Source organism: Pogoniulus pusillus, chromosome 11, assembly GCF_015220805.1.
Source record: "Pogoniulus pusillus isolate bPogPus1 chromosome 11, bPogPus1.pri, whole genome shotgun sequence".
Taxonomy (NCBI): domain Eukaryota; kingdom Metazoa; phylum Chordata; class Aves; order Piciformes; family Lybiidae; genus Pogoniulus; species Pogoniulus pusillus.
This window is the reverse complement of record NC_087274.1, coordinates 13120438-13146804: the sequence shown is the minus strand read 5'-3', so window position 1 is coordinate 13146804 and position 26367 is coordinate 13120438. Positions and strand designations below refer to the sequence as shown.

Below are 26367 nucleotides of genomic sequence, written 5' to 3'. Positions count from 1 at the left end.
ATCGGAAAGATGGCACCCAAGTGGGAAAAGCAGCTCTGTGAGCAGCAAAGGCTGCTAGCCCTGGGGCCGGGAGCCTGGAGAAGAGCAGCCCCAGAGGGGATCTGAGCAATGCTCAGCAAGAGCCAAAGGAGCTGTGGGAGGCAGGAGGCTGGGGTCAGACTCTTATCGGTGGTGCCCAATGACAGGACAAGGGGCAGTGGGCACAAACTGGAAGGGTACCTGAACAAGAGGAGAAAGTTCTATGTTGTGAGGGTGCTGGAGGTCTGGAGCAGGCTGCCCAAGGAGGTCGTGGAGTCTCCTTGTGTGGAGAGCTTCCAGACCCAGCTGGGCATTGACCTCCTAGGCAAGCTGCTGTGGGTGCCCTGCTTTAGCAGAGGGGCTGGACTGGACAATCTCCAGAGGGCTCTTCCAACCCCACCATGCTGGGATTTTGGGATTGTGTGAAATCACTCCTGTTTAATTCCTTTTAATGAAGTTTTGAGCTCAACCAAGACATCTACCTGGCCATGCCAGCTTTGAATCCCCTCCAGTTACAGTGACATATGAGCAGCCACATCAAACCAAGCAGCTCCTTTGTGCAAGCCAGAGAGGGATAGGTTTGCTGTGTGGCAGCAGCAGAATATTCCTGTGGCAAACTCAGCATCTGAGACACTTTCTAATTGCTTCAAGCCAGATGGGGCTCCATGTGCCAGCCTCCATCCTGCTCTCACTCTCATGCATACCTTCCAGTTCCAGGGACTTTCTAATTAAGTCTGATCTATGGAAGCCATCAGCAAGGAGCAGACCAAATGTTGGAGTCAGGCACAGCCTTTTCCTCCAGCCCAGGGCAGCTGCAGCTCCATCACATCCACCACAGCACGTGGGGATGATGCCATGCATGCAGATACATATTTACAGACCACAGAGGCCACTCTGGACTTTCATGTTTGTAGCCACTGGTGAGCTAAAGTGGTCATATTTGTGCTCCTCTGTGTATCTGCCTCTAGAAGTGCTCCAGCACTTGGGTTGGCTCTTCATGCAAGTGCAAATTAACTGGGATGAGGGCAAACCCAGGGATGAGGGTTAGGGATCTGCTCAAGGGAGTCCAAGGGAAGGCTACAAGGATGATGATGGGGCTGGAGCACTGCCTGATGAGGAGAGGCTGAGGGACCTGGGGCTGTTTAGTCTGGAGAAGAGAAGACTGAGAGGGGATTTAATAAATGTCTATAAATATCTGAGGGCTGGGGGTCAGGAAGGGGGGGACAGGCTCTGCTCACTTGCTCCCTGGGATAGGAGCTATGGGTGGAAGCTGCAGCACAGGAGGTTCCACCTCAACACAAGGGAGAAGTTCTTGACTGTAAGGGTCCCAGAGCACTGGCACAGGCTGCCCTGAGAGGTTGTGGAGTCTCCTCTGGAGCCTTTCAAGGCCTGTCTGGATGTGTTCCTGTGTGACCTGAGCTAGACTGTATGGTCCTGCTCTGGCAGGGGGCTTGGACTGGATGATCTCTTTGGGTCCCTTCCAGCCCCTGACATCCTGTAATCCTGTGTGATCCTGTGATCCTGTGTCTCTTCCCAGGAACTTTGTCTTCTCTCTGCTTTATGTTCTGCCCCCACCCAGGATACAGCAGCATTTAAACAGATACTCAAGGTCAGGTCAGATGGGGCCTTGAGCCATCTGGTCTAGTGGAAGGTCTTCCTGCCCATGACAGGGAGGCTGGAGCTAGATAATCTTTAAGGTCTCTTCTGACTCCAACCATGCTATGATTCTATGATTTACCTTCAGAGGAACATACTTTAGGTAGTCTGGGATTGCAACCTTGATGTTCAGAAGGGGCACAGAGGACTTGTAGATCAGCCCCCCTTGTGGGATGTCAGAGCACAAAGGGGCAAGGAGACTTTGGCAGCTACATTGCAGAGGAAGTGCACACTCCAGGGGTCTGTGGTCTGCTGCAGTCTCCTGAAGATTGCATAGAAGGTCAGAAGGTCAATAACCAAAAGAAAAAGTAAAAAACAACAACAGGAGAAAAGGAAAATTTAAGAAAGGAGAAACAAAGTGGAAAAAGGTTTGCCTGTGCCTGTAAATAAGATCACTGCAAACTTACCTCCATGCCATAACTTTCCTTGAGTTGCAGCTGTTGTGAGACCCCAATCCTGGGTTTAGTTCTGAGCCCTCACTCCAAGAAGGATGTTGAGAGACTAGAACCTGTTCAGAGAAGGGCAATAAAGCTGAGGAAGGGTCTGGAGAACAGGGGTGGTGATGAGCAGCTGAGGGAGCTGGTGGTGTTTGGTCTGGAGAAGAGGAGGCTGAAGGGACACCTCATTGCTCTCTACAGCTCCCTGAGAGGAGGTTGGAGCCAGGTGGGGGTTGGTTTCTTTTTCCATAGAAGAAGTGATAGCATAAAATGAAATGGCCTCAGGTTGCACCAGGAGAGGTTTAGATTGGACCCAAGGAACAATTTCTTCAAGACCTGGACCAGGCTGCCCAGGGCAGTGGTGGAGTCCCCATCCCTGGAAGGATTGAAAAGCTGTAGATGTGGTACTAAAGGACATGGTTTGGTGGTGACCTGGCAGTGCTGAGTTAACAGTTGGATTTTATCATCTTAAAGGTCTTTTCCAGCCCAAACAATTGTATGATTCTATGATTTGGATAGTCTGGGTTATTAGGAAAGTTGACTCCCTGGCTGGAGCTCTGCATTTCTGAAGAATCACCTCCTTGCCATGACAATGCCTGAGAGGACTTTTCCTGGCTGCATTCGGTGCCGACCACCTTCAGAACTGGGTTTAGTTTCCTCAGCAGAAACTTATCCCTGAGCAAGCCTGGAGGGCAGGTTTGGATTGTGGTTTCTCAGAAGTGGCAGGGAGCGACACAATAGAGGAGAATTTGCACCCTATTGTAAAAAAAAACCCAAACAAACAACAACCCAAAACAACAAACCACCAGACCAAACCCCAGGTCTGCATCTCAGCTCTCAGACTGAGAACTAAAAGTTGCTAAATCCATTTTGTGCCGCCAGACCTTTGCTGATCTCCAGGAGAGAGAATAGAAAAGGAACAATTCTCCTTCAAAGCAAATATTTTCAGACTGGTGAGATCATTTTCTGCTTTGGATCAGTTCTCAAGAGTGAAAAGTTCTCCAGGTCATAGAATCATAGAATGGCTTTAGGTTGGAAGGGACCTCAGAGATCATCTACTCCAACCTCCTTGCCATGGTAAATGATGCCTCTCAACCAGAATTGATTGCTCAAGGCCTCATCCAACCTGGTCCTTGAACACCCCCAGGGACAAGGCATCCACACCCACCCTGGGCAACCTGTTCCACGCCTCCCCATCCTTGTACTGAAGAACTTCTTCCTAAGATCCAGTCCAACCCTGCTCTTCCTCAGCTTCAAACCATTCCCTGTCTCTCAACACCCTCATGAAAGGTCTCTCTGCAGCCGTCCTGTAGGATCTTCCATTGCTAAAATGCAATTCTCTCAGCCTTTCCTCAGCAGAGATGTTCCTGTCCCTTCAGCATCTTTGTATCCCCTTGCTGAGCATCTTTGTATCCCCTTGCTGTGCCCTCTCCAGCGGGTCCCTGTCCCTCTTGAACCCAACCGCTCTGCTCCCTTGCAGTCACCCAAAAGGTGATGCCCTCAGACCGTGGGGGAATTTTTACCACTCCTGTACCAGGAGGATTTTGGAGCATTTTGGGAAGTGTTGCCATAATTGTCCCATTGTCTGTCTCCCTAAAGCCTGCCCAGAGTGCTCCTGCCCAAAAAGTGGATTTATTGCCCTGGTTCAAAGGCCCCTCCGGATTAGCAGCGACTCTTGCTCAGTGGAGCCATTGTGGGCCCCGTCTGTTACTTGTTATGGAGAGGACAAAGACAAGGTCTAATCTGTGAAATTTGGCCCAAACCAGAGGGTGTCAAAGCCGTTGGCTTCTCCCAGTGCCAGTTCAGGAGGAAGAAATGGGAGAGTCCTGAGAAGCGGCACAGGAGGAGGGGACGCTGTGAAGTGCCAAGAGATTATTTGGCTTTGCCTGATAAAAGGGGGAATTCATTTTCTGCTGGCAAGGAACTTTTAAATCTCCAGGAGAATGTGCTGAGGGACATTGTGCCTGAACACAATCCTCGGGAGAAGTAAATCCCAGGCCCAAGTATCACAGACAAGCACCAGCCCATTGCAAACCAGTTGGTAACTGGTTGCAAACACTGAAAGCCATCGTTAGCATTCAGGGTTAACACAGAGGCACTTCAGCCTCTGCTTCTGGCTAGCAAACTTAGCTGGGGCCAGGCTGGGAAGGGTACACCCTGAAGAGCATCATTCCTCTTATTGGTGACATAAATCTGTGGGGTTTGCAGGATGTGGAGATTCTCTCTGCTCTTAAATACGGTCCCATCCCCACATGATCCTGGTCCCAGAGCCAGCATAAACCTTCTGGAACTGCTCAGGTGCTCAGGTATCAGATGCCCACAGTGTGCCCAGGTGACCAAGAAGGCCAATGGCATCCTAGCCTGTATCAGGAATAGTGTGGCCAGCAGGAGCAGGGAGGTTATTCTGCCCCTGTACTCAGCACTGCTCAAGCCACACCTTGAGTGCTGTGTCCAGTTCTGGGACCCTCAATCTAAGAAAGAGCATTCTCTGAGATGTTGAACGTGTCCAGAGAAGGGCACCAACGCTGGGGAGGGGCTGGAGCACAGCCATGTGACAAGAGGCTGAGGGAGCTGGGGGTGTGCAGCCTGCAGAAGAGGAGGCTCAGGGCAGACCTCATTGCTCTCTATGACTACCTGAAGGGAGGTTAGAGCCAGGTAGGGTTGGTCTCTTCCCCCAGGCACCCAGGGACAGAACAAAAGGACACAGCCTCAAGCTGTGCCAGGGCAGGTTCAGGCTGGATGTTAGGAAGAAGTTCTTCACAGCAAGAGTGATTGGCACTGGAATGGGCTGCCTGGGGAGGTGGTGGAGTCCCAATCCCTGGAGATGTTTAAGAGGAGGCTGGATGAGGCACTTAATGCCATGGTTTAGTTGATTAGAAGGTATTAGGTGATAAGCTGGACGTGATCATCTCAAAGATCTTTTCCAACCTGGTTAACTGTGATTCTGTGATTGCTGCAGGATCAGTGTGACAAGAAGAAACCTGGGCACCCTATGGTATCAAGCTCCTTTCAGTTGTTCAGTCCAAAGGATTTTCCATCATTCCAAAAACCTCCCAAAGAAGCAGCTCCCCCTCAAACAGGAAGATGCTAATTCCTCCAAAAATGCAGGTTCTTTCAGGTAGCTTCTCAAAACAGGTCACACTTGAAGAGAGCTAATCCTGGAGATTTATCCTTCTGTTTATCTTTCAACACGTGTAGGGGGGAGGTGGGAGGGATAGATGGGCAGCTGCAAATACCTCACACCAAAATTCAGGAGAGAAAAAAATATTTACCTTTTTTTGTCATGCTATTTGCCAACCTTTGGTGGGCCACAGACATCCCAGCAAGTTCAACCACATTTCCAGCATTTCCTGCACCCTTTCAGGCAGGGTCCTCTGCTCTCAAGTGTTTTTGAAGTCCTGGATCAGCCAAATCTCAGCCAATAAAGCAAAGTGCAAGGTCCTGCACCTAAACTGGAGCAATCCTTGATACCAGTCCGGGCTGGGGGATGATGAGTTGGAGAATAGCCCTGCAGAGAAGGACTTGGTGTGCTGATGGAGGAGAAGCTGGACAGGAGTCAGCAATGGGCACTGGCAGCCTGGGCTGCATCCAAAGCAGTGTGGCCAGAGATGGAGAGAGGAGATCCTGTCCCTCTGCTCTGCTCTGGGGAGACCTTGGCTGGAATGCTGTGTCTAGCTATGGGGCTCTCAACTCCAGTAAGACAGGGACCTGCTGGAGCAGGTGCAGAGGAGATGATCAGAGGCTGTAGAACCTCTGCTATGGAGATAGGCTGGGAGAGTTGGGGTGGTTCAGCCTGGAGAAGACCTTATAGTAGCATTTCAGTACCTGAAGAAGGGCTGGAGAGAGACTGTTCCGAAGGGCCTGTGGGGATAGGATGAGAGGCAATGGTTTGAAACTGGAGCAGGGCAGAGTTAGGTTGGACATCAGGAGGAATTTCTGCACAGTGAGAGTAGTGAGACACCGGAACAGGTTGCTCAGGGATGTGGTTGAGGCCCCATGCCTGGAGACGTTCCAGATCAGACTTGATGTGGCCTTGGGCAGCCTGCTCTAGTTGGAGGTGTCCCTGCTGCCTGCAGAGGGGTTGGACAGGATGACCTTTGGGGGGATCCCTTCCAACCCGATGCAATCTGCAGATCTGGTGTCTGCACTCCAGCGGATGATGGTTTGCCTCAGCAGGTTGGGGGTATATAATAGTGGTTTGTTTTGGAGGCTGCAGACAGAGATATAAACCTGGAGGAGAGACAGTTCTGCAATAGCATGGCCCCAGGGGAAATCTCAGAGCTGCAGGCAGCGAGGAGCTGGCTGGGAGTGCTTATATCCCTATATATATTAATCCCAGCTAATGTAACTACAGATGTTCTCATTCACAGCCCTATCTAATCCTGTTGGGCCTTTGCCATGGTGTCTCGTAGCATGAGTTCTACGAGTTAATTACGTGGGGTGCAAAGAAGCACTGCCTTTTATCATTGAAAAAAGGTTGCCTTTTAAACCCCACTGAATGTCCCTTTGTTGGTGTGTTTTAAGGAGCAGTGAAGAGGAGCACCTGTCTGACCTTCTCGGCGCTCCGCGTTACTTGGCACCCCTCCACCGTCTCTTGGCAAGGCAGTTCTAATCTTTTCCATCGCCCTCAGATGGGTGCCTCTCGCTGCCTTTCACTCTGCTTTCCCAGCTGAGGCCGTGCTATTCATTTCTCTAGTGCCCTGATGGTATATTCAGCCTTAACTCTCTACTCCTTTCATAACACAAGCCACTATCTCATGGCTCTTCTCGGCTCTGTTGCAATCAGCCAGATGTTTCATTGACTCCTAGATCTTTTCCTGGAGTGGTTGCAGTTAATTGGGACCCTTCAGTGTATATGAGCCATCCTGTTCCCTCCTTCCAATTAAGCCTCCCTGCTGCACACTGAGTTTTGTCTGCTAGCCCACTCATCCGTTTGGTCGGTGTGGGTCAGCGTTGCTGAAGACCTGCCTGGGTTTCCTCAGGCCTGAGCTAGCCAAGCCAAAGGTGGTCACCTGGAGGTGCTGTCAGCTCCCTGCTTTTCATGGTCAGTGAAAAGAAAATCTCAGAATCACAGAACTTTAGGGGTTGGAAGGGAGCTCCAGAGATCATCCAGTCCAATCCCCTCTGCAAAAAGCAGGATCCCCTAGGGCAGTTCACACAGGAATGCATCCAGGTGGGTTTAGAAAGTCTCCAGAGAAGGAAACTCCACAACCTCTCTGGGCAGCCTGCTCCAGGGCTCTGGCACCCTCACTGGAAAGAAGTTTCTCCTCGTGTTGAGCTGAAACCTTCTCTGTTCCAGTTTGTAGCTGTTGCTCCTTGGCTTATTGCTGCTGACCACCGAAAAGAGATTGGCCCCAGCCACTCGGCACCCACCCCTCAAATATTTGTATACACTGATCAGATCTCCTTCCAGCCTTCTCTTCTCCAGACTAAACAGCCCCTGGGCTCTCAGTCTCTCTCCACAGAGATGCTCAAGTCCCCCAGTCATCCTCGTGCATCTCTGCTGGGCTCTCTCCAGCAGGTCCCTGTCTCTCTTGAACTGGGGAGCCCAAAACTGGACACAGTATTGCAGGTGTGGTCTCAGCAGGGCAGAGTAGAGGGGCAGAAGAACCTCCCTAGTCCTGCTGGCCACACTTTTCCTGATGCACCCCAGATCAACTTTTGTGGGCAGAGGCAGCCCCCCACTGTTTGACCTGCTCTAGGTGATCCTGCCGTTAGTGGGTTTGGAGTCAATGATCTCAGGAGGCCCTTTCCAACCCCTGCCATTCTACAACTCTCAACCTCATTCCCCATGAAAATCTCACCACAGACTCCTGCTCCTTGTTTTTCTGCTCCACAGCCAGATTTTGAAGCCCAACCCCCCTTCACATTCCCACAGTAATTCCTCTTCATCTCTGCCACAGGGATCCATTGAAGGTTGTGGTGGGTTCTGAGCGCTAGGTGAGCAGTTGGTCCTGATGATCTCAAATGTCACTTTCAGCCTCAATGGTTCTGTGATTCTATGATTGATACTTAAAGGCTTCCTGAAGGATCTAAACCACGACATTCATTTGCCTTGCCCTGACCCTGTGTGAGCCAGGACACCTCATTTTCTTGCACCACCATTCATGCTTGCTCCTCACCCAACTCACTCACCACAGCACTGCATCCTCCTCTGTGGAGTGATTCTTCTAAGTAAAGCATGAGGATACACAGGATGAATCAACTCTTATTCCCCTCACTATCTGTCATGATGGCCCAGCACCCTCCTCTTCTGCCCAGTGAAGCTCCCTCAGCTCTGTTGCCTCATGGTCTCTTCTCTGCTCAGTGTAGGGGACTGCTGATACTCTGCATCATGGTGCAGGAGAAAAGCTTGTCCACAGGGAATTTTAGGCATCAAAAAGTGTTTTGTGCATTAGAATCATGGAATTGTCTTGGTTGAAAAAGCCCTTTAAGATCACCCAATCCAATAATCAACCCAGCACCACCATGGTCATTAAACCATCTCCCCAAGTGCCATGGCCACAGGTTCCTTGAACATCTGTAGGGATGGGGACTCCACCACCTCCCTGGGCAGCCTCTGCCAATCCCTGACCACTCTTGCAGCAAAGACATTTTTCCTCATCTCCAAACTAACCGTCCCCTGGCACAATCTTGGGACATTTCCTCTCTGTCTATCACCTGAGACTAGAGAGAAGAGACCAAAGCCCACCTGTCTTCAGCCTCCTCTCAGGGAGCTGTAGAGAGCAATGAGGTCTCCCCTCAACATCTTCTTCTCCAGGATAAACACCCCCAGCTCCCTCAGCTGCTCCTCACCATCCCTCTTCTCCAGACCCTTCCTCAGCTTCATTGCCCTTCTCTGGACATGCTCCTACCCTTCAGTGTCCTTCTTGGAGTGAGGGGCCCAAAAGTGAACACCAAAGTGCTAGCAGGTGCCTATCAGAAAGGCAGTGAGGATGCCAAAGGGGAGGTTTCACCAATCACACCCCTGTGGTGACTCCAGCACAGCCTTTCCTCAATTTGAGGTTACAGCACAGAGGAATTTGAAGTGGACTGGAAAAATCAGCATTAGCCACCAGCAGCCCAACTACTGCCTGGCTGGGAAAGGAGAAGAGCCTGTAATTGCTGGCTGCAAGTGTTTGCACTGGCCAGGGAACTGCAAATTGCCTTTAATTGCTCCTAATTGCTGGCACCAGTTCAGTTTTCCCGGGACAGGGACAGTAAATGTACATCTGCAGGCACTGCTCAGACCACCTCCTGCTTCCACGTGCCAGCAGGGTTGAGATGCTGCTGACTGGGAGAGTTTTCTGGGAGACAGAGAGAAAAATGGGCTCAGGTGTTGAGGGAGCTGAGGTGCCGCTGCCTATGGCAGCTGTCCTGGACTCACATGGCCCTGGGCTGCAATGAAGAGTTGAGGATGGGTGGCAGAAAGCACATCCCTGCATCCTGCGGGCATTTACCCCATGGGGGGTCAGAGAGAGCAATCAGCAGTCAGCCAGGGGTTCTGCTTTCATAAATGCCACAGCCTTGGGGCAGAGCGAGGCAGAGTGGCTGGAAACTACCTGGTGGAAATGAGCTAGGAATGCTGACTGACAGCTGGCTGATCAGGAGCCAGTGTGTGCCCAGGTGGCCAAGAAGGCCACCGGTATCCTGGTCTGGATCAGCAACAGCGTGGCCAGCAGGAGCAGGGCAGGGATTGTCCCTCTGAACTGGGTGCTGGCGAGGTCACAGATCTAATACTGGGGTCAGTTTTGGGCCACTCCCTCCAAGAAGGACATTGAGATGCTGGAGCAGGTCCAGAGAAGGGCTGAAGAAGGGTCTGGAGAGCAGGGCTGGTGAGGAGCAGCTGAGGGACCTGGGTTGGGTCAGCTTGGGAAAAGGAGGCTGAGGGAAGACCTTCTGGCTCTCTACAGCTCCCTGACAGGAGGCTGGGGCCAGGTGGGGATTGGCCTCTTCTCCTGAGGAACAAGTGGCACAACAAGAGGTAATGGCCTCAAGTTGTTCCAGAGGAGGTTTAGGCTGGACCCAAGGAACAATTTCTTCCCCCAAAGGGCTGTCAAGACCTGGACCAGGCTGCCCAGGGCAGTGGTGGAATCTTCATCTCTGAAGGGATTGAAAAACCACGGGGACAAGGTGCAGAGGAACATGATTTAGGGAGGACCTGGCAGTGCAGGGCTAGTGGTTGGACTTGGTGATCTTAAATGTTTCTTCCCACTAAAAGGACCTGATAATCCTATGTTTCTAGGCCCTGGATCAAGGGCTGATGATTCCCAGCCCCTTTGCCACTGCAATCTTGGGCACCTCATTGCTACAGCTACCTGAGGGGACATGGTGGAGAGGCTGCTGCTGGGCTCCTCTCACAGGGAACTGGAGACAGAACCAGGGGGAATGGCCTCAGGCTGGGCCTGGGGAGGTTTAGGCTGGACATTAGGAAAAGGTTTTTGGCAGAGAGAGCGGTCAGGGACTGGAGTGAGCTGCCCAGGGAGGCGGTGGAGCCATCCACCCTGGCCGTGTTTCAGACGTGGTGCGTGGGGATATGGCTTAGGGTGAACCTTGCAGGGCAGGGACCTCGGCTGGGCTCGGCGACCCTGAGGGGCTCCGCCAGCCCGGGCGTTGCTGTGACCCGGCGCGGCCGTGGGAGCCGCAGAGCCCTGGCGGGGAGCGGGCGAGCGGAGGCGCAGCGGCTGCGCGCAGCGGCGCAGCTCCGCAGCAGCCGGGCGCAGCCAGTGCCTCCCGGCGGGAGGGAGCAGCAGCATCGCTGTTTGGTTGTGTGGTGTCCACGAACGCGCCCCCTGCTCTGCAGCCTGCCCTCACGGCGTCTCCTGCAAACCTTACTCATCGCCTAGGCGCTTTTCCCCGCTCTGTTTGGGCTCCTCCCTCCCTCCCCTCCGTCGTCCCCGTCCCCCCTCCCCCAGCCGTGCAGTCCCACTGAAATCAGCGCAATCCACTCGCGTGGGGGGAGGATTACTCACAGGATGGGGATTTGCAAGCGAGGCCTGAAACCAGCACGCACAGCCCCAGAGGGGACCCTGAAACATGAGGACTGTTCCTCCCCATCCTCCTGCCCTTTGCCTCTTCTTGTGTAACCCTGCCCTGATTTGCTTATTTTTGTGTTAACTCCTGCCTCACTGCTCAGCTTTTAACTCTTTTCTGCCCTGCTCCTCCTTCAGCCTCTCTCCTGATCTGGTTTTATTTCCTCTCTCACCCTTGTTTCCTCTTCCCCAGCAATGCTGAAGCCATCCCTTGGGGTTCAGAGTGCAGATTTCCCACCTAAACATCACTTTGCTTTCTCTGCTCCTCACCAAACACCATGATTTCACCCTAAAACTTTGCCAAACCAAACTTGGCTGGACAAAAAAACCCCAAGTTTTCCACTACAGGCAGGTTTGCAAGTGGATGGTTCCCAATGGCAGCTCAAGGAATGGGAGAGAGTAACCTTTAATCAAAAATCCCAAATCAGAAGTGTTAGGGAAGGAGGACAAAAGAAGCCAAGGCTTTGCGGTTTGGAAGTTTTTTTCCCCTCTCTCATGTGAGGAATCATCATGTTTTGGCAAACCTCAGTCTCTTCCTGCCCAGTGCTGGTGGAATTTGGGGCAGTGGCAATTTGCTCCTGCTCTGGGATGGGCTGTGGGATGCCCTGTGCAGGGAGAGGAGGACATCCCTGTGCAGGGAAGCTCCAGGCACCATCCAAACCATGCTGGGAGCTGCTGCCCACTAAAAGTCAAACTAAGGATTGCAAGCTCAAAAGGCAGGAGCAGGACTGGTGCTGGGGCAGGCTAAAGGGGAAGCTACAGCCAAGGTCTAACTCTTAGAAGCTCAACACAAATGACCATGGGATGTAATCTGCTCTCCCCCATGTTTAGTGTGTCTCAGAGCCAAGTGCATGAAAGACAAACCAACAAGAACTGTTGTAGGGTCCAGCACAGACACTCATTGGAGTGAGTGGGACTTAAAGGAAGGCTGAGTAGGGACTGTTTAATAGGGCTTGAAGCGATAGGATGGGGGCAGCAGTTTGGATTTGGAGCAGGGGAGATTTAGGTTGGACATCAAGAGGAAGTTCTTCACAATGAAGAAACTGGAACAGGCTGCCCAGGGCTGTGGCTGAGATCTCCTTCCTGGAGACATTCATGATCAGACTTGCTGCGGTCCTGGGCAGCCTGCTGTGGCTGGAGGTGTCCCTGCTGCCTGTGGTGGGGGGGGGTTTGCACAAGATGACCTTTGAGGATCCCTTACAGCCCAGTGCAATCTGTAAATCTGTGATATGGTCAGTCTGGGGAGCTTAGGAGTCTCTGAACACCAAGCCCAGGTGCTGAAGACCCTCACACTGCTTCTGACTCACAGCACAACCCTCTCCAGATTTGGGCAGTGGGATAGGTTCTACCCCAATCTCCTTTTTCATTTTTTAATGGCAGGCAGCTCCCCAGAGGGGCAGAGGAGAGCAGGATCAGCACTCCCCAGGGTGGGGGTTTGGCTGGCTCCTTCCCAGGGATGCTGCAGAAGAAAAGGAAAAGCTTTCCTGCCTTTCCCTGCCACCGCTCAGCAGGGGCAGACCGCAGTCTGGCACGGCACTCGCAGCTCTTAGAAATCAGGGCTGTTAACAAATGTGTGAGGCCATAATCCTTTGGAGGCGCTGATGATAACAAGCCTGATGCTTGCTTTCTTTTTTTTTAACCCCTTTTAATTTTTTTCCCCCTCTTCCCCTCTCCTTTATTTTTTCCTTCCCTTGAACAAACAGCTGCGCCGGTGAAGTCCCACTGTGGGAAATGAGCTGGTGAATGATTTCAAGTGCAGTATTTACATCCCGTGCCAAACACTTCACATCTGCCCAGCTCTGCCTTCAAGCCTTCATCCATCTGGCCAGGAACAGCAGGTCCTCCAGCCTGCCTGCGTCCCACAAGGGCATTTCCTTCCTGTGCCCGCGGTGCCAGCTGCCAGGGCTGCTGCTCAGCAGGGAAGGGCTGGAGCGAAGGCTGTGAAAGGAGCGTGGTTGTTGGGCTGGTTTGCTGCAGTTGGTTGTTGTTGGGGCTTTTTTTTTTGTAGTGCACGTGAAACGAATTCCCAACAGCTCTGAGAGCAGTTCCTTCCTGTCTGAGATCTTGTGTACTGAAGGGGTGATGAAATGCTGCTTGATCTTGTGCCTCTTCCTTCCAGCCCTTCCCCAGACACTGCTCCAGAGAGCCCAGGGGAGTCTGAGGCTGGTCAGGGTGGGGGCAGTGGGTGCTGTGGCTCCCAGAGTCCTCCAGCAATGCTGCTTTGCCTGGTCCCTTCCTTGGCAAGTCCTCCAAACTCTCTTGATCACAGCTCCCATGGGATAAGGTAGTTGCAGTTTCCATGCATGGATGTCTTTGAGTGAGGACACTTCACGCTGCCTTCTCATATCCTCCTCCTGAAGCCTATAAGAAAGCTGAAGACAGACTTTTGAGCAGAGTTTGTTGTGACAAGACAAGGGGGAGATGGTTTGAAACTTAAAGAGGGACATTTGGATTGCAGAGAAGCAAGAAGTGTTTGACACTGAGGATAGTGAGACCTTGGCCCAGGGTGCCCAGAGAGGTGGGAGATGCCCCATGGCTGGCACCATTGCAGGTCAGGTTGTTGGGGCTGTGAATAACCTGCTCAAGTTGCAGTTATGATTGCGCCAGATGACCTTTCAAGGTCTCTTCCAACCCAAACCAGTCTGTGGTTCTGACTGTATGATCTGCAGAGCACTGGGCAGGACCCTTCAGCCTGGAGAGGAGAAGGCTTTGAGGGGACCTTGGAGTGGCCTTCCAGTATCTAAAGGGGCCCATGAGAGGGCTAGGGAGGAACTATTTACAAGCTCTTGCAGTGACAGGATGAGGAATAATGAGTTAAACTGGCAGAGGGGAGATTGAAACTGGATGTCAAGAAGTTCTTTGCAGTGAGAGAGGTGAGAGACTGGCACAGATTGTCCAGCGAGGTTGTGGAGCACCCAATGTGATCAAAGATTCTGGGTGATTCTGTGCTTCACAACCTCCCTGGAGGTGTTCAGGACCAGGTTGGATGAGGTCTTGAGCAACCTGTTCTAGTGGGAGGTGTCCCTGCCCATGTCGGGGGGTTGGAACTGGATGAGCTTTGAGGTCCCTTCCAACCTAAACCATTCTATGATTCTCTGATTCTATGACACCCTGGCTACAGTTCCACCTCCACAGCTGGTTTGGTTGTGGCTGGGTCATCCCCTCCCCAGTGCTATCCTCTCTGATCCCCTCTGCCAAATGCCATCTCTATTTCGGGTCAGTATAGCTGCTGGCTGCACGGGACATTGGCCAGAGGTTCAGCGCCAGCTGTGGTGAAGGTGGATTCCTGCTGTGAGAGCTGCTGGCAGCCTGTGATGAGGCCACGACAGAGTCTGCTTCCACTCTGCTCTGCCCTGACCCTTTCGTTGTGTGTTTCCCCCCACAGAGTGCGATTGCCATCCCGTGGGTGCTGCTGGCCAGACCTGTAACCAGACCACGGGCCAGTGTCCCTGCAAGGACGGCGTCACCGGCATCACCTGCAACCGCTGCGCCAAGGGCTACCAGCAGAGCCGCTCGCCCATTGCCCCCTGCATAAGTAGGTGGATCCCTCTTTGATGCCTGCACGTTCGAGATATTAACCCTTAGGAACCCATTGCCCAGGCTGAGCAGCTACTAACCCCACACACACGTGCAGGGGCAGCGCCCAGGGATGGAGTTGCTTGGGTATCCCTGCCAGCCACCTGGAGTCCAAAATTCAACCCTGCTTCTCAGCCGGCTTGTGGGGTGGGTTGTGTGAGTGCATCTGCAGCCCTGTTTGGCAGCAGCTCGGTCCTGATTCACAGCCTAGGAGTGCTTGGAAAGCACATTTGCTCTGGGCTGTGACATCAGGACTGGGTGCTGAAGCAAGTCACTAGAAACAGGGGTTTGCCTCCAAAATCAGGGATGGGTTTTCTTCTCCACAACCAGGGATGGGTTTTCTTCTCCAAAACCAGGGATGGGTTTTCTTCTCCACAACCAGGGATGGGTTTTCTTCTCCACAACCAGGGATGGGTTTTCTTCTCCAAAACCAGGGATGGGTTTTCTTCTCCACAACCAGGGATGGGTTTTCTTCTCCACAACCAGGGATTGGTTTTCTTCTCCACAACCAGGGATGGGTTTTCTTCTCCAAAACCAGGGATGGGTGTTTGTCTCCAAAACCAGGGATGGGTTTTCTTCTCCAAAATCAGGGATGGGTTTTCTTCTCCAAAACCAGGGATGGGTTTTCTTCTCCAAAATCAGGGATGGGTTTTCTTCTCCAAAACCAGGGATGGGTTTTCTTCTCCAAAATCAGGGATGGGTTTTCTTCTCCAAAATCAGGGATGGGTTTTCTTCTCCAAAATCAGGGATTGGTTTTCTTCTCCAAAACCAGGAATGGGTTTCCTTCTCCAAAATTTGGAATGGTTTTCTTCTCCAAAATCAGGGATGAGTTTTCTTCTCCAAAATCAGGGATTGGGTTTTATCTCTGAAATCTGGAATGGGTTTTCTTCTCCAAAATCAGGGATTGGGTTTTATCTCTGAAATCTGGAATGGGTTTTCTTCTCCAAAATCAGGGATTGGGTTTTATCTCCGAAATCTGGAATGGGTTTTCTTCTCCAAAATCAGGGACTGGGTTTTATCTCCAAAATCAGGAATGAGTTTTCTTCTCCAGGATCAGGATTTGATTTTTGTCTCCAAAATCAGGAACAGGTTCTCATCTCCAAAATCAGGAATGGGGTTTTGTCTCCAAAATCAGGAATGATTTTTCTTCTCTAGAATCAGGAATGGAGTTTTGTCTGCAAAATCAGGAATGGGTTTTCTTTTCTAAAATCAGGGATTGGGTTTTTTTTTCTCCAAAATCAGGGATGGGTTTTCTTCTCCAGGATCAGGAATGGGTTTTTGTCTCCAAAATCAGGAACTGATTTTTGTCTCCAATCAGGAACAGGTTCTCATCTCCAAAATCAGGAATGGGGTTTTGTCTGCAAAATCAGGGATTGTTTTTCTTCTCCAAACTAAGGAATGGGTTTTCTTCTCCAAAATGAGGGATGGGTTTTCTTCTCCAAAATCAGGAATGCATTTTCTTCTCCAAAATGAGGATTGTTCAAAATCAGGGATTGTTTTTTGTCTCCAAAATCAGGAATGTCTGCAAAATCAGGAATTGGTTTTCTTCAAAATCAGGAAGGGTTTTCTTCTCCAAAATCAGGCTTTGCTGCTCTGGCACAGAGCTCAAACCAGGGGAGCTGCTGGTTTGGTGAAGTTGCCATCTCAATAATGTATCCAACAGCACCTGGGTTGCTGAAGTGGCTCTTGTACCCATGCATCCCCCAGACACAGGCAGGTTTACAGTTTTCTTCCTTGGGTTTGACTTTCACTTTGTCTTCTCAAGACTGCTTTCATGCTTTGCTCTTCAAACAATAGCATCAAGCACCAGGTGTAGCTCCCAGAGCCCCTCCATTGCATTTGCTCTGCAGACAACCAGGTCCTGGATGGGGGTAGCAAGGTGGGCTTCAGCCCAGTGCTTCTTTCTGCTGCCTGTTGGACATTTCAGCAGCTCCTGCACCTCATGTGACACATCTCCACCTGCCCTAATGAACACCCTAATGAAATTAAGGGTGGAATGGGCTAAGCAAGAGGGATTGCTCCCCTCAAGGTTGACTCCTTGCTGCTAAAAGGAGAGAAAAAAACCCAATGGAGGAAGAAAGGCCAAGGCTGAAAGAATCAAGTCTCTGTTGGGAACCCACAGTCTGCTCCCATGCTGTCTCCATGTAGCATCTGCCTCTCAGGATGGGCAGTGCCTAATTACAGGGCTAGCAGCCTTTCTCCACCTTCTCCTGCTGAAGGAAATACACGATTCAGGGTGGCTTTTGGTCACTTGAGACTCATTCTTCACCGTGTTGCAATGGGACAGGCAAGAGCTCAAACCAGATGCTTGTTTCCCCAGGATGCTACAGTCATGGCTTGGGTATGCTCTGCAGGAGTAGGCATAAAGGTTTATCACTCAGCATTCCTCAGGGCCACGCTGAATCAGAGAGCAACTTGTTCCTTGCATCACCTCCCTTGGGATTCATTGCACGAAATAAAGGCAGACATGGAATTCCAGCATGATCTGACCAGGCATGCTCATGCCAGCTGCTGAACCAGGCTGCCCAAAGCTGCCCGATGGCCTGAGCCTGGCAGGGACAGGCAGCCACTCTCCTATGCTGCTGGGGCTGGGGAAGGTCCTGCCTGACTTAGAGACTCTCTGTGCCTCGCAAGAGTGCCTGGCTTAGGGACCCTCCTTGCCTTGCAAGAGCATCCCTCACCCTGGAGTGTAAGCTGGGACCCAGCAGTTGCAGCAGGTCATGTCTGGGCAGCACCGCAGCTGCTGGCTGTGGCGCAGAGCAGTTATCTAACTGATTGTACCTTTCCTTTTTAGCCAGAAACTGAGAATTTTGGGTTAAGAAAACCCTGTCCCAGATCCTCTTTGGAGGCCCAGTTCCCTAGTGGGTATAGCTCTGGTGTGGTGGTTTCTGGGACTCTCACAGGGCTACTTGGTGAAGGACATGGGATATACTCCTCACTGGTAGGCAGAGTTGGGATATACTCCTTGCTGATGGACATGCCTGGGATGGGAAAATGTGATGTATGCAGAGGCCAAGCTCTGGACTAACAACCTCCTTCTTTTGTCTCCTCTCCTTTCCTGTCTGCTTCCTGCTGTCCTGCACAGAGATCCCCGCTGCTCCCCCCACCACTGCTGCCAGCAGCATGGAGGAGCCTGCAGGTATGTGGCCTCTTTTCTCACAGTATCTTGATGGTAAATGTCTTTTGGGCAACCATCTGCCTCAGCTGAAACTGCATTAAATGGATTACATCCACTCTGTGGATTGTACTGGGGTGAGATGTTCCCCTTTATGCCTGAAATGTGGGAGTGTCCTGAAGGGATGCTCGTGGACCATATGGGAGTGTAAAGAAGCTGAAAGGTTTTCCCAGAGATGCTAAATCTATAAGCACAGAGGGGTTACCCAGTGTGGAGCCAACACTGGATGGAGAATAACACCACCACTGGTAGTCACTACAGGCTGGGAGATGAGATGTTAGAGAGCAACCCCACGGAAAGGGACTTAGGGGTGCTGGTGGATGAGAAGCTGGACACGAGCTGACAGTGTGATCTTGCAGCCCAGAAGGCAAATCATGTCCTGGGCTGCATCAAAAGAAATGTGGCCAGCAAAGCCAGAGAGGGGATTCTGCTGAGTTTGCTCTGGTGAGACCTCACCTGGAGTACTGTATCCAGTTCTGGAGCCTTCATTATAGGAAGGACATGGACCAGGTACAGAGGAGGGCCAGGAAAATGATCAGAGGGTTGGAGCAGCTCTGCTATGAGGACAGGCTGAGGGAGCTGAGGGTGTTCAGCCTGGAAAGGACGAGGCTCTGGGAGGTCCTAATAGCAGCCTGCCAGTGCCTGAAGGATGGAGAGAAGCTGTTTGCAAAAGCCTGCTGTGACAGGATGAGGAGCAGTGGGTTCAACCTTGAGAAGAGCAGATTTAAATTAGATGTTAGGAACAAGTTCTTTGCTATGAAGGTGGTGGAGTGCTGGAACAGGTTGCCCAGGGAGGTTATTGAGGCATCTTCCCTGGAGACGTTCAAGGAGAGGCTTGACAGGGCCCTGGGTGACCTGGCCCAGTGGGGATGTCCCTGCTGACTGCAGAGGGGCTGGACTGGATGACCTCTAGAGGTCCCTGCTGGCCTGGACCATTCTGTCATTCTGTGATTTGTGTAAGCTGGCACACAGAGGATTGTCCTGAGGAAGCTTTGGCACATCATGGCATGTGCACACTTTCCTGTTCCCCCTCCCTTTGTCCTTGCACCAAATACACCCCATGCAATGCTGACCTGGGGCTCAACGTGTCGCTCTGTATGTCCCCATCCCCACCACAATGACTGTGCAGACACCCCACAGAACCACAAACTTGTTTTGGTCTCAAAAGCCCTCTAAGATCATCGAGTCCAGCTATTGACCTAACACCACCATGGCCATTAAACCATGTCCCAAAGTGCCATGTTCATGCATTTCTTCAACACCTCCAGGGACAGTGACTCCACCACCTTCCTGAGAAGGATGCTCCGTGATCCTCCCCTCCTGATTTACACCCCTAGAAGGGCCCACACCTGCTCCCATCATGTCATGGAGGAATTTTCCAGTCCCTAGGTCTCTTGGGTCAGACAAGTCTGAGCAGGGAATGACAGCAGGAGGCCTGAGAAACGAGGAGTTATCCCATCCTGCTGCCTGCACGTTCCCAGGGTATTTGAACAGCGTCACAGCATGGAGGACACGAGGTGTAAAGGCTGTTTACTTTAGTCTCACCAATGCTGGAGGGGTCATAAATTAGGGATTTTGTACTAAAAGTGATGGATGTCACCTCAAATTGACCTCTGAGCCAAGGCTTGGCCCATGGCAGGGCTTTTCATACAGCCTCTGTATGTTGCTGTGTGCTCAGGAGCTCTTCCTGGCTTGGGAAATGAAGGCTGACAACAGACAAAGCCTTCCAGTGTCAGAGGAAGGCAAAGCCCAGGGCTTTCTGCAGGGCCAATGTAAAGCCCAAGTTTTGCCACCTGTAGGTAGCAGCAGCTCTGTCTCAGTGTCTTCTCTTTGGTTGAGCAAAAAACACTTCCAAATCAGGGAGCTGCAGATCATGATCCATGCAGTGTGCAGCCAGTGTGAGGTGCTGAGGGATGTGGGGGCAAAATGTGGGGTTGGATGTTGGGGAGACAAAATGTGAGGTTGAATGCTGTGGGGGCAAAATGTGGGGTTGGATATTGTGGGGGCAAAACGTGGGGTTGGGCTTGATCATCCCAGAGGTCTTTTCCAGCCTTGGTGATTTGTGGTTCTGTAATATCCTGCTGTGCCTGACCACCCCCTGCTCATCAGAGGCTCCCACAGCACCCTGCTCACTGCTCCACTGAAATCCTTTCTTGCCAGGAGCTGATTTAACATCATCACTGCCCTGACTCCGGGTGGGTGTCTCTGGGGCCAATCTCTTTTCGCTGGTCTGCAGCAATGACAAGCAGCAATGGACACAAATTGAAACACAGAAGGTTTCAGCTCAACATGAGAAGAAACTTCTTTACAGTGAGGGTGACAGAGCCCTGGAACAGGCTGCCCAGAGAAGTTGTGGAGTCTCCTCTGGAGACCTTCAAAGCCTGCCTGGATGCATGCCTGTGTGAACTACCCTGGGTGATCCTGCCTTGGCAGGGAGGTTGGACTGGATGGTGTCTGGAGGTCCCTTCCAACCTCTAAAGTTCTGTGGTTCTGTGAATCAGGGAGAGATTTCAGATGAGCGTGGCCCAAACCGGCGTTGGTGCGAGGACTGGAGAAACTGGGGGGTCCTGCCTGTCTCTGCTTAGCTCTCTGAGGTCCAAATCAATCTGGGGAAATGGTCCAAAGCTGAGTTGTTTAGATGAAAGGCATTCTCCGTGCTGGGAGACTGGAGAATGAGGGGGTCCTTCTCATTTTTTTGGCCAGGCAAGGAAAGCTCTTCCCATCACCCCACCCTGCTCTGGTCCCTTTCAGAGATGTAGAAGGGGCCACAGGGAAAGGGGGAAAAAAATAAAGTAATGACAGTGTGGGGAAAAGGTTTACAAACCTGCCAGTCAGTCCTTGTCTTATCTGAATCAAATCCAGACTGGCTTGGAAATGATTATCTTAGTTGGATGATTTCAGCTTATGGGCTTAAATAAAACCAGGTGATTGGATTGGTGCAGCTTTGCATGGTTTCCCCCTGGAAATTGGCCTCTGTGCTCTCAAAACAGACCTGGGTTCTCCAAAAGAATCCTTTGGGCTCAGGGTGTTGCCTCAGCCCTTTTGTTCTTAACTGGTGGGGAAAAGGCTGGATGTCAATGCAGAAAAGGGGGAGGGGGTAGGGAGAGGGTTGGGAACCACTCTGCGGCTGCACAGACCTGAAGAAGCTCGAGTGCAGGTTGCAGCTTTCCCAGCTTGCAGAAGTCTCCGTGGAGAGGTGGATGCAAAGGTGGTTGATACCTTTTGGGAAGAGCTGAGAGCAGGGAGATTGGGCAGTCAGGACTCTGTTCTGGAATAACCTGGAAGGATTGAAAGGAAAAAATCAACCAAAAAAAAAACCCCCAACCCTCCCAAATCCCACAGGCTGGATGAGGCTTTCAAGACTGTTCCTGGTTCCATGCCTCACATCTATGCAAAGAATCCCAGCATGGTGGGGGTTGGAGGTGACCTCTGGCATCATCCAGCCTGCCCCCCTGCTAAAGCAGCTTGTCCAGGATCACAGTGTCCAGACAGGTTTGGAATCTCTCCAGAGGAGACTCTACAATCTCTCTGGACAGACTACTCCAGGGGCCCAGCACCCTCACAACAAAGTTTCTCCTCCTCTTCAGGTGGAACCTCCTGAGTTCCAGTTTGTGCCTCTTGTCCCACCGTAAGTTCCAGGGACTGTCCTTGAATTCCATGGCTCGGGCAGCTGGCAGCCACCTCCTCATTTCCAGCCTCCTGCACGCCTTGTACCTGTGCTTCCCCACGGGAATGTGGTCTTCTTGGCTCGGCAGCCTCACTCCCAAGCACAGGCTGTGGACCACTGCCCCTTTTACTCACGGTCACATAAACACTGCGATCACCACTGCAGCAACAGCTTCAAGGGAAAAGTGACATTAGGAAAGGATTAAGTGTACCATAGCTCCTTTTAATGAGCTGCAGCAGCTGGAAACAAGGAGTCAACAGCATGTGAGACGCCAGCTGCCTCCACAACATCTGTGAGGGGTGCAAGGCTTGCTTGGAAAATGACAGCGTGGGGACAGACCACTGGCATTGTGCAGCACCTCCGGTCAGGACAGGACATGGCACACGGCCAAACTCTCTGCTTCCCAGCCCTTTCCCAAAGGCTTATCTAAACCTCTGGACCAGCTCCATCTCTGGGTGAAGGCAGTGGGAAATCTCTCCCCAGTGTTGTACCCACAGGAGAAAATGTGATGGGTGCCATAGGCTTGGCCGGAGCGAAGCTGGCTCAGCACTCTGCCTGGGCATGGGCATGGGCAGGCGCACGTGAGCACAGCTCTTGGGTGGGCTCTCGGTGAGCTGGAGCAAGCAAGTCCCACTCCAAGCTGAAGTTCACATCTTCCCTCCTTCCCAGAGCAATGAGCAAGCAGGGAGGGAAGCTCTGCACCCAGGTTGCACTGTAGCCTTTGTGCTCGGCTGGTGGCACTTGTCCGTGACAAGACCTCTCACCAGCATAGGCTTGGAGGCTGTGTCAGAAGGACTGGAGAGGTGTCCCTTGGAAATCCCTGCCCCCCTCTGCCTTAGCCTCCTCATGGGGTGATGGCTGGGTTGGAATTTCTGCCTGTGCTGTGGGTTTGTCTCAGGGGTGGCCCTGAACCAACCCTGCCAAGGTGTGCTGAACGTCACAGCCTTCCCAGATGTCTGACAGGCAGCCTCACAGTCACCCCAGCAGGCCCAGGGCTCTGCTCAGGCTGGGACGGTTGGCTACAGCTCCCTGGAGCACAGGGCAACCACCCAACCTTCTCCAGCCTCCTGCCAGCCCCTGGGGTGATTGGCAGAGCTGACTGCTGTGCTGCAGGGAGCTGCATGGCCACGGGCAGCCTGCTGGGTGGAGGCAGAGATACCATTGACTAGAGCAGAGCAAAGCACAGGCTCCCATCAGACTCTGATCCCTGGGAGCTGTCCTCTGTCAAAGGCCAACTGAGGTTGCTGGAGCAGGTGCAGAGAAGGGCAATGAAGCTGGTGAAGAGTCTAGAGAACAGGGCTGGTGAGGAGTGGCTAAGGGACCTGGGGGTTTTAGTCTGGAGAAGAGGAGGCTGGAGGGAGACCTTCTGGCTCTCTACAACTCCCTGAAAGGAGATTGGATCCAGGTGGGGGCCAGTCCAAAAAAAGTAAGCAAGAGGATAAGAGGAAATGGCCTCCAGCTGCCCCAGGGGAGGTTTAGGTTGGACATGAGGAACAATTCCCCAGAAGGGTCATCAAAGCCTGGTTGAGGCTGCCCAGGGCACTGGTGGAGTCCTCATCCCTGAAGGGGTCTCAAAGCTGTGCAGAAGTGGTGCTGAGGGCTATGGTTTGGTGGTGACCTGGCAGTGCTGGGTTAGTGGTTGGAGTTGATGCTCTGAAAGGTCTCTCCCAACCCAAACAGTTCTACGATTCTGTCACTGGGAAAAGAAATAAACCAAAGAAGTAGAGATCAACCCCCCCAGCCTAGGTAGCACCTCACAAATTCAACTGAAAGGCCCTTCAGAAGACGTTGGGTTGGAATTATGTAGTGAGAAGGCAGTGCCTGAGAAGGTGTCTGATTTCAAACTGCGTTTGTCTCCAGAGCAGCAGAGGAAATCACAAAGCCTCAACTCTGCCCAACTGCAAGTGGAGTAGCAGTGAGCCTGGGGGCTTTGCAGGTCTGAAGCAGCCACATGTCTTGGTCATCCACACTGGTGAGACCCCACCTGGAGTATTGCATCCAGTGCTGGAGCCCCTGGGACAAGAGGGACATGGAGGTGCTGGAAGGTGTCCAGAGAAGGGCCACAAGGATGAGCAGAGGGCTGGAGCTGCTCTGCTATGAGGAGAGACTGAGGAGTTGGGGCTGTTCAGTCTGGAGAGGAGAGGGCTCTCAGGTGACCTTATTGTGGCCTTTCAGTATCTGAAGGGGGCTACAAGAAAGCTGGGGAGGGACTTTTGAGAGTGTCAGGTAGTGATAGGAGTGGGGGAATGGAACAAAGCTGGAAATGGGTAGGTTCAGACTGGATGTTAGGAGGAAGTCCTTCACCATGAGAGTGGTGAGACCCTGGAAGGGGTTGCCCAGGGAGGTGGTGGAAACCTCATCCCTGGAGGTATTTAAGGCCAGGCTGGATGAGGCTCCGGACAGCTTGATGTGGTATGAGGTGTCCCTGCCCCTGGCAGGGGGGTTGGAACTGGATGATCCTTGTGGTCCCCTCCAACCCTGGCTGATTCTACAACGCTATTATTCTATGATTTTATCACCCAGCACTGATATTCCATGACAAGAGTCTGTGCTTGTGTGTGTGTGTATGTGTGTGTGCACTTGGGTCGGTGCTGCATGCCTGGAGGGGATCAGCAGCACAAGGGAAGGCTCCCCCCCTTCCATGGAAGCTCTCCCCAGAGCCTTCAGCCTGGAGAAGAGAAAGTTCCAGGGAGACATCAAAGCAGCCTTCCATTATTTGAAGGGGGCTACAGGAGAGCTGGAGAGGGACTTTGTAAAAAGACATGGAGTGACAGGATGAGGAGTAAAGCCTTCAAACTGGAAGAAGTTGGATTTAGATCAGACATCAGGAAGAGATCCTTCCCCAGGAGGGTGGTGAGGCGCTGGAACAGGCTGCCCAGAGAAGTTGTGGAGGCTCCAAGCCTGGCAGTGTTGAAAGCCAGGTTGGATGGGACCCTGGTCAACCTGGTCTAATGGAAGATGTCCCTCCCCATGGCAGGAGGGTTAGGACTAGATGGTCTTTAGGGTCCCCTCAACCCAAACCATTCTGGGATCCTAAGGGGCCAGCTGGAGCCGGGTGCGGAGCTGAGCAGCTCTCACCACCTGCCTGAAGGCAGTCACCCTGGTGCAAATCTGGGCTCAGGCTGGGGGTCTCCAGCTTTGTACCCACCCCAGTGAGCAACCCATTCAGCCCTGCACGGGCATTCTCTGGCTTGTCTCAAGCTGTATGCAAGGTGATGGATTGACTGTGTGATTGACTGACTGATTGATCGGCTGCAGCATCCAGCTCCCTCCTGAAAAGAAGCTCCTCATGGTGATCTGCAGTGAATGGCTGCGAGGACAATAGGGGTGAGGGGTTTGCCGTGAGGAAATTTCTGGTCACTTCCAAGGAGTTCAGAAAGTCTGTGAGAAAAACCCAAACAAAACGAAGCACCACACAACTTCTGCTGAAATGCAGATCAGCTTCCCCCACAGCTGCATCGTGCTCTTGCCACCCCACTGCAGGGCTTCCTGCAGCCCCTGCATGCCTTTGTGCCTTCGGCCCTGCATTCCTCCATCCCCACTTCCCTGCATCTCTGCCTCCTTCCATCCCTCCATTCCCACATCCCTTTGTCCCTCTATCCCTGCATCCTTCCACCTCCAAATCCCTCAGTGCTTCCATCTCCACATCCCTGCATCTCTGCTTCCCTCCATTCCTGCATTCTTCAATCCCCAGATGCCTCCATTCCTCTATCCCCCCATCTCCACATCCCTGACTCACTCTATCCCCAAATTCCTCCTTTCCTCCATCTCCACATTTCTGCATCCCTTCTTCCCTTCATCCCCAAACTCTCCCTGTCCTCCATCTCCACCACACTGAGCCCCTTCATCCCTGTTTCTCTCTGTCCCTGCCTCCCTCTTCAATTCCTCCGTTCCCATGTCCCATCATCTCCATATCCCTCCATCCCCATTTTCTCCCATTTCTGCATCCCTCCATCCCCATATCTCCAGCTCCAGGGCACTGCCACCTCAAGGACCATCCTTCTGACACTGAGAGGACCTGAGTGCCCACAAGCCCTGGCCTATAACCAAGCCATGAGTTCCAGCATCCTGGCAAGGCTGTGTCATGGAGCCCTCAAGGTGGCAGCCCTGGAGCCCATCAGCTGAGGACATGCTGGCAGTGGAGAAGTTCTGGGTGGGGATGAAGCACTGCTGGGAACAGCCTGGACCCCATGCTCCTTGTGGTCCCTGTGTCCTCCAGGGCACCGAGTTTGCTGCTGTGGGCAGGGGTTAGGAAATGTGCTGCTGGCCCTCGCATCGAGGAGAAGGGTGAGGAGCATGCAAGGGCAGGGAGTGATGAGCCACCAAGCTCCTGTGTTCACCTGGTGTCTTCCACTGTGTTAGGGTCTGGCACAGTTGGAGTGTCCCCACTGTGTCACCCACTGGAGCCTTCCCACACAGTCTCTCTGTATCTGGGAAAACTTGGGGTGCTGATGAGGCCATGGCTGCTATGAGGACCCATGTCCCAGAACACCACAAGCTGCTCAGGCCCATTCCCTCCCGCCCCAAACTGGCTGCAGGCAGCTCAAGAAGCAGAGACCAAACACACCCTGACCCACAGTGGGGCTTGGGTGGTACCTGGGGGGGGGGGTTCCCCTCTGAACTCAGTGACCAGAGGGTCCCAGGGTGGCATCAAATAGGCAGGGCCATGCACGTGCCCTGGCAGCACCCAAACCATGCCCAGACAGAGCTGCTGGATGCTGCATCGGGCGAGAGTGGCCGAGCACAGAATCACTACATGGTTTGGGTTGGAAGGGACATTAAAGCTCAGCCAGTTCCAACCCCCTGTCATGGGCACGGACACCTCCC

The 26367-nt window shown here is 52.5% G+C and overlaps 1 protein-coding gene across 1 annotated transcript in view; it reads left to right on the top strand.

Annotated features, from left to right (window-relative positions):
* Positions 1-26367, top strand: part of NTN1 (netrin 1) — a 122231-nt gene that overhangs the window by 79332 nt on the left and 16532 nt on the right. The window contains exons 3-4 of the mRNA XM_064151110.1: positions 14508-14657; positions 17784-17837. Coding sequence (XP_064007180.1) covers positions 14508-14657; positions 17784-17837 — 204 coding nt within the window. The remainder of the gene's footprint in view (positions 1-14507; positions 14658-17783; positions 17838-26367) is intronic.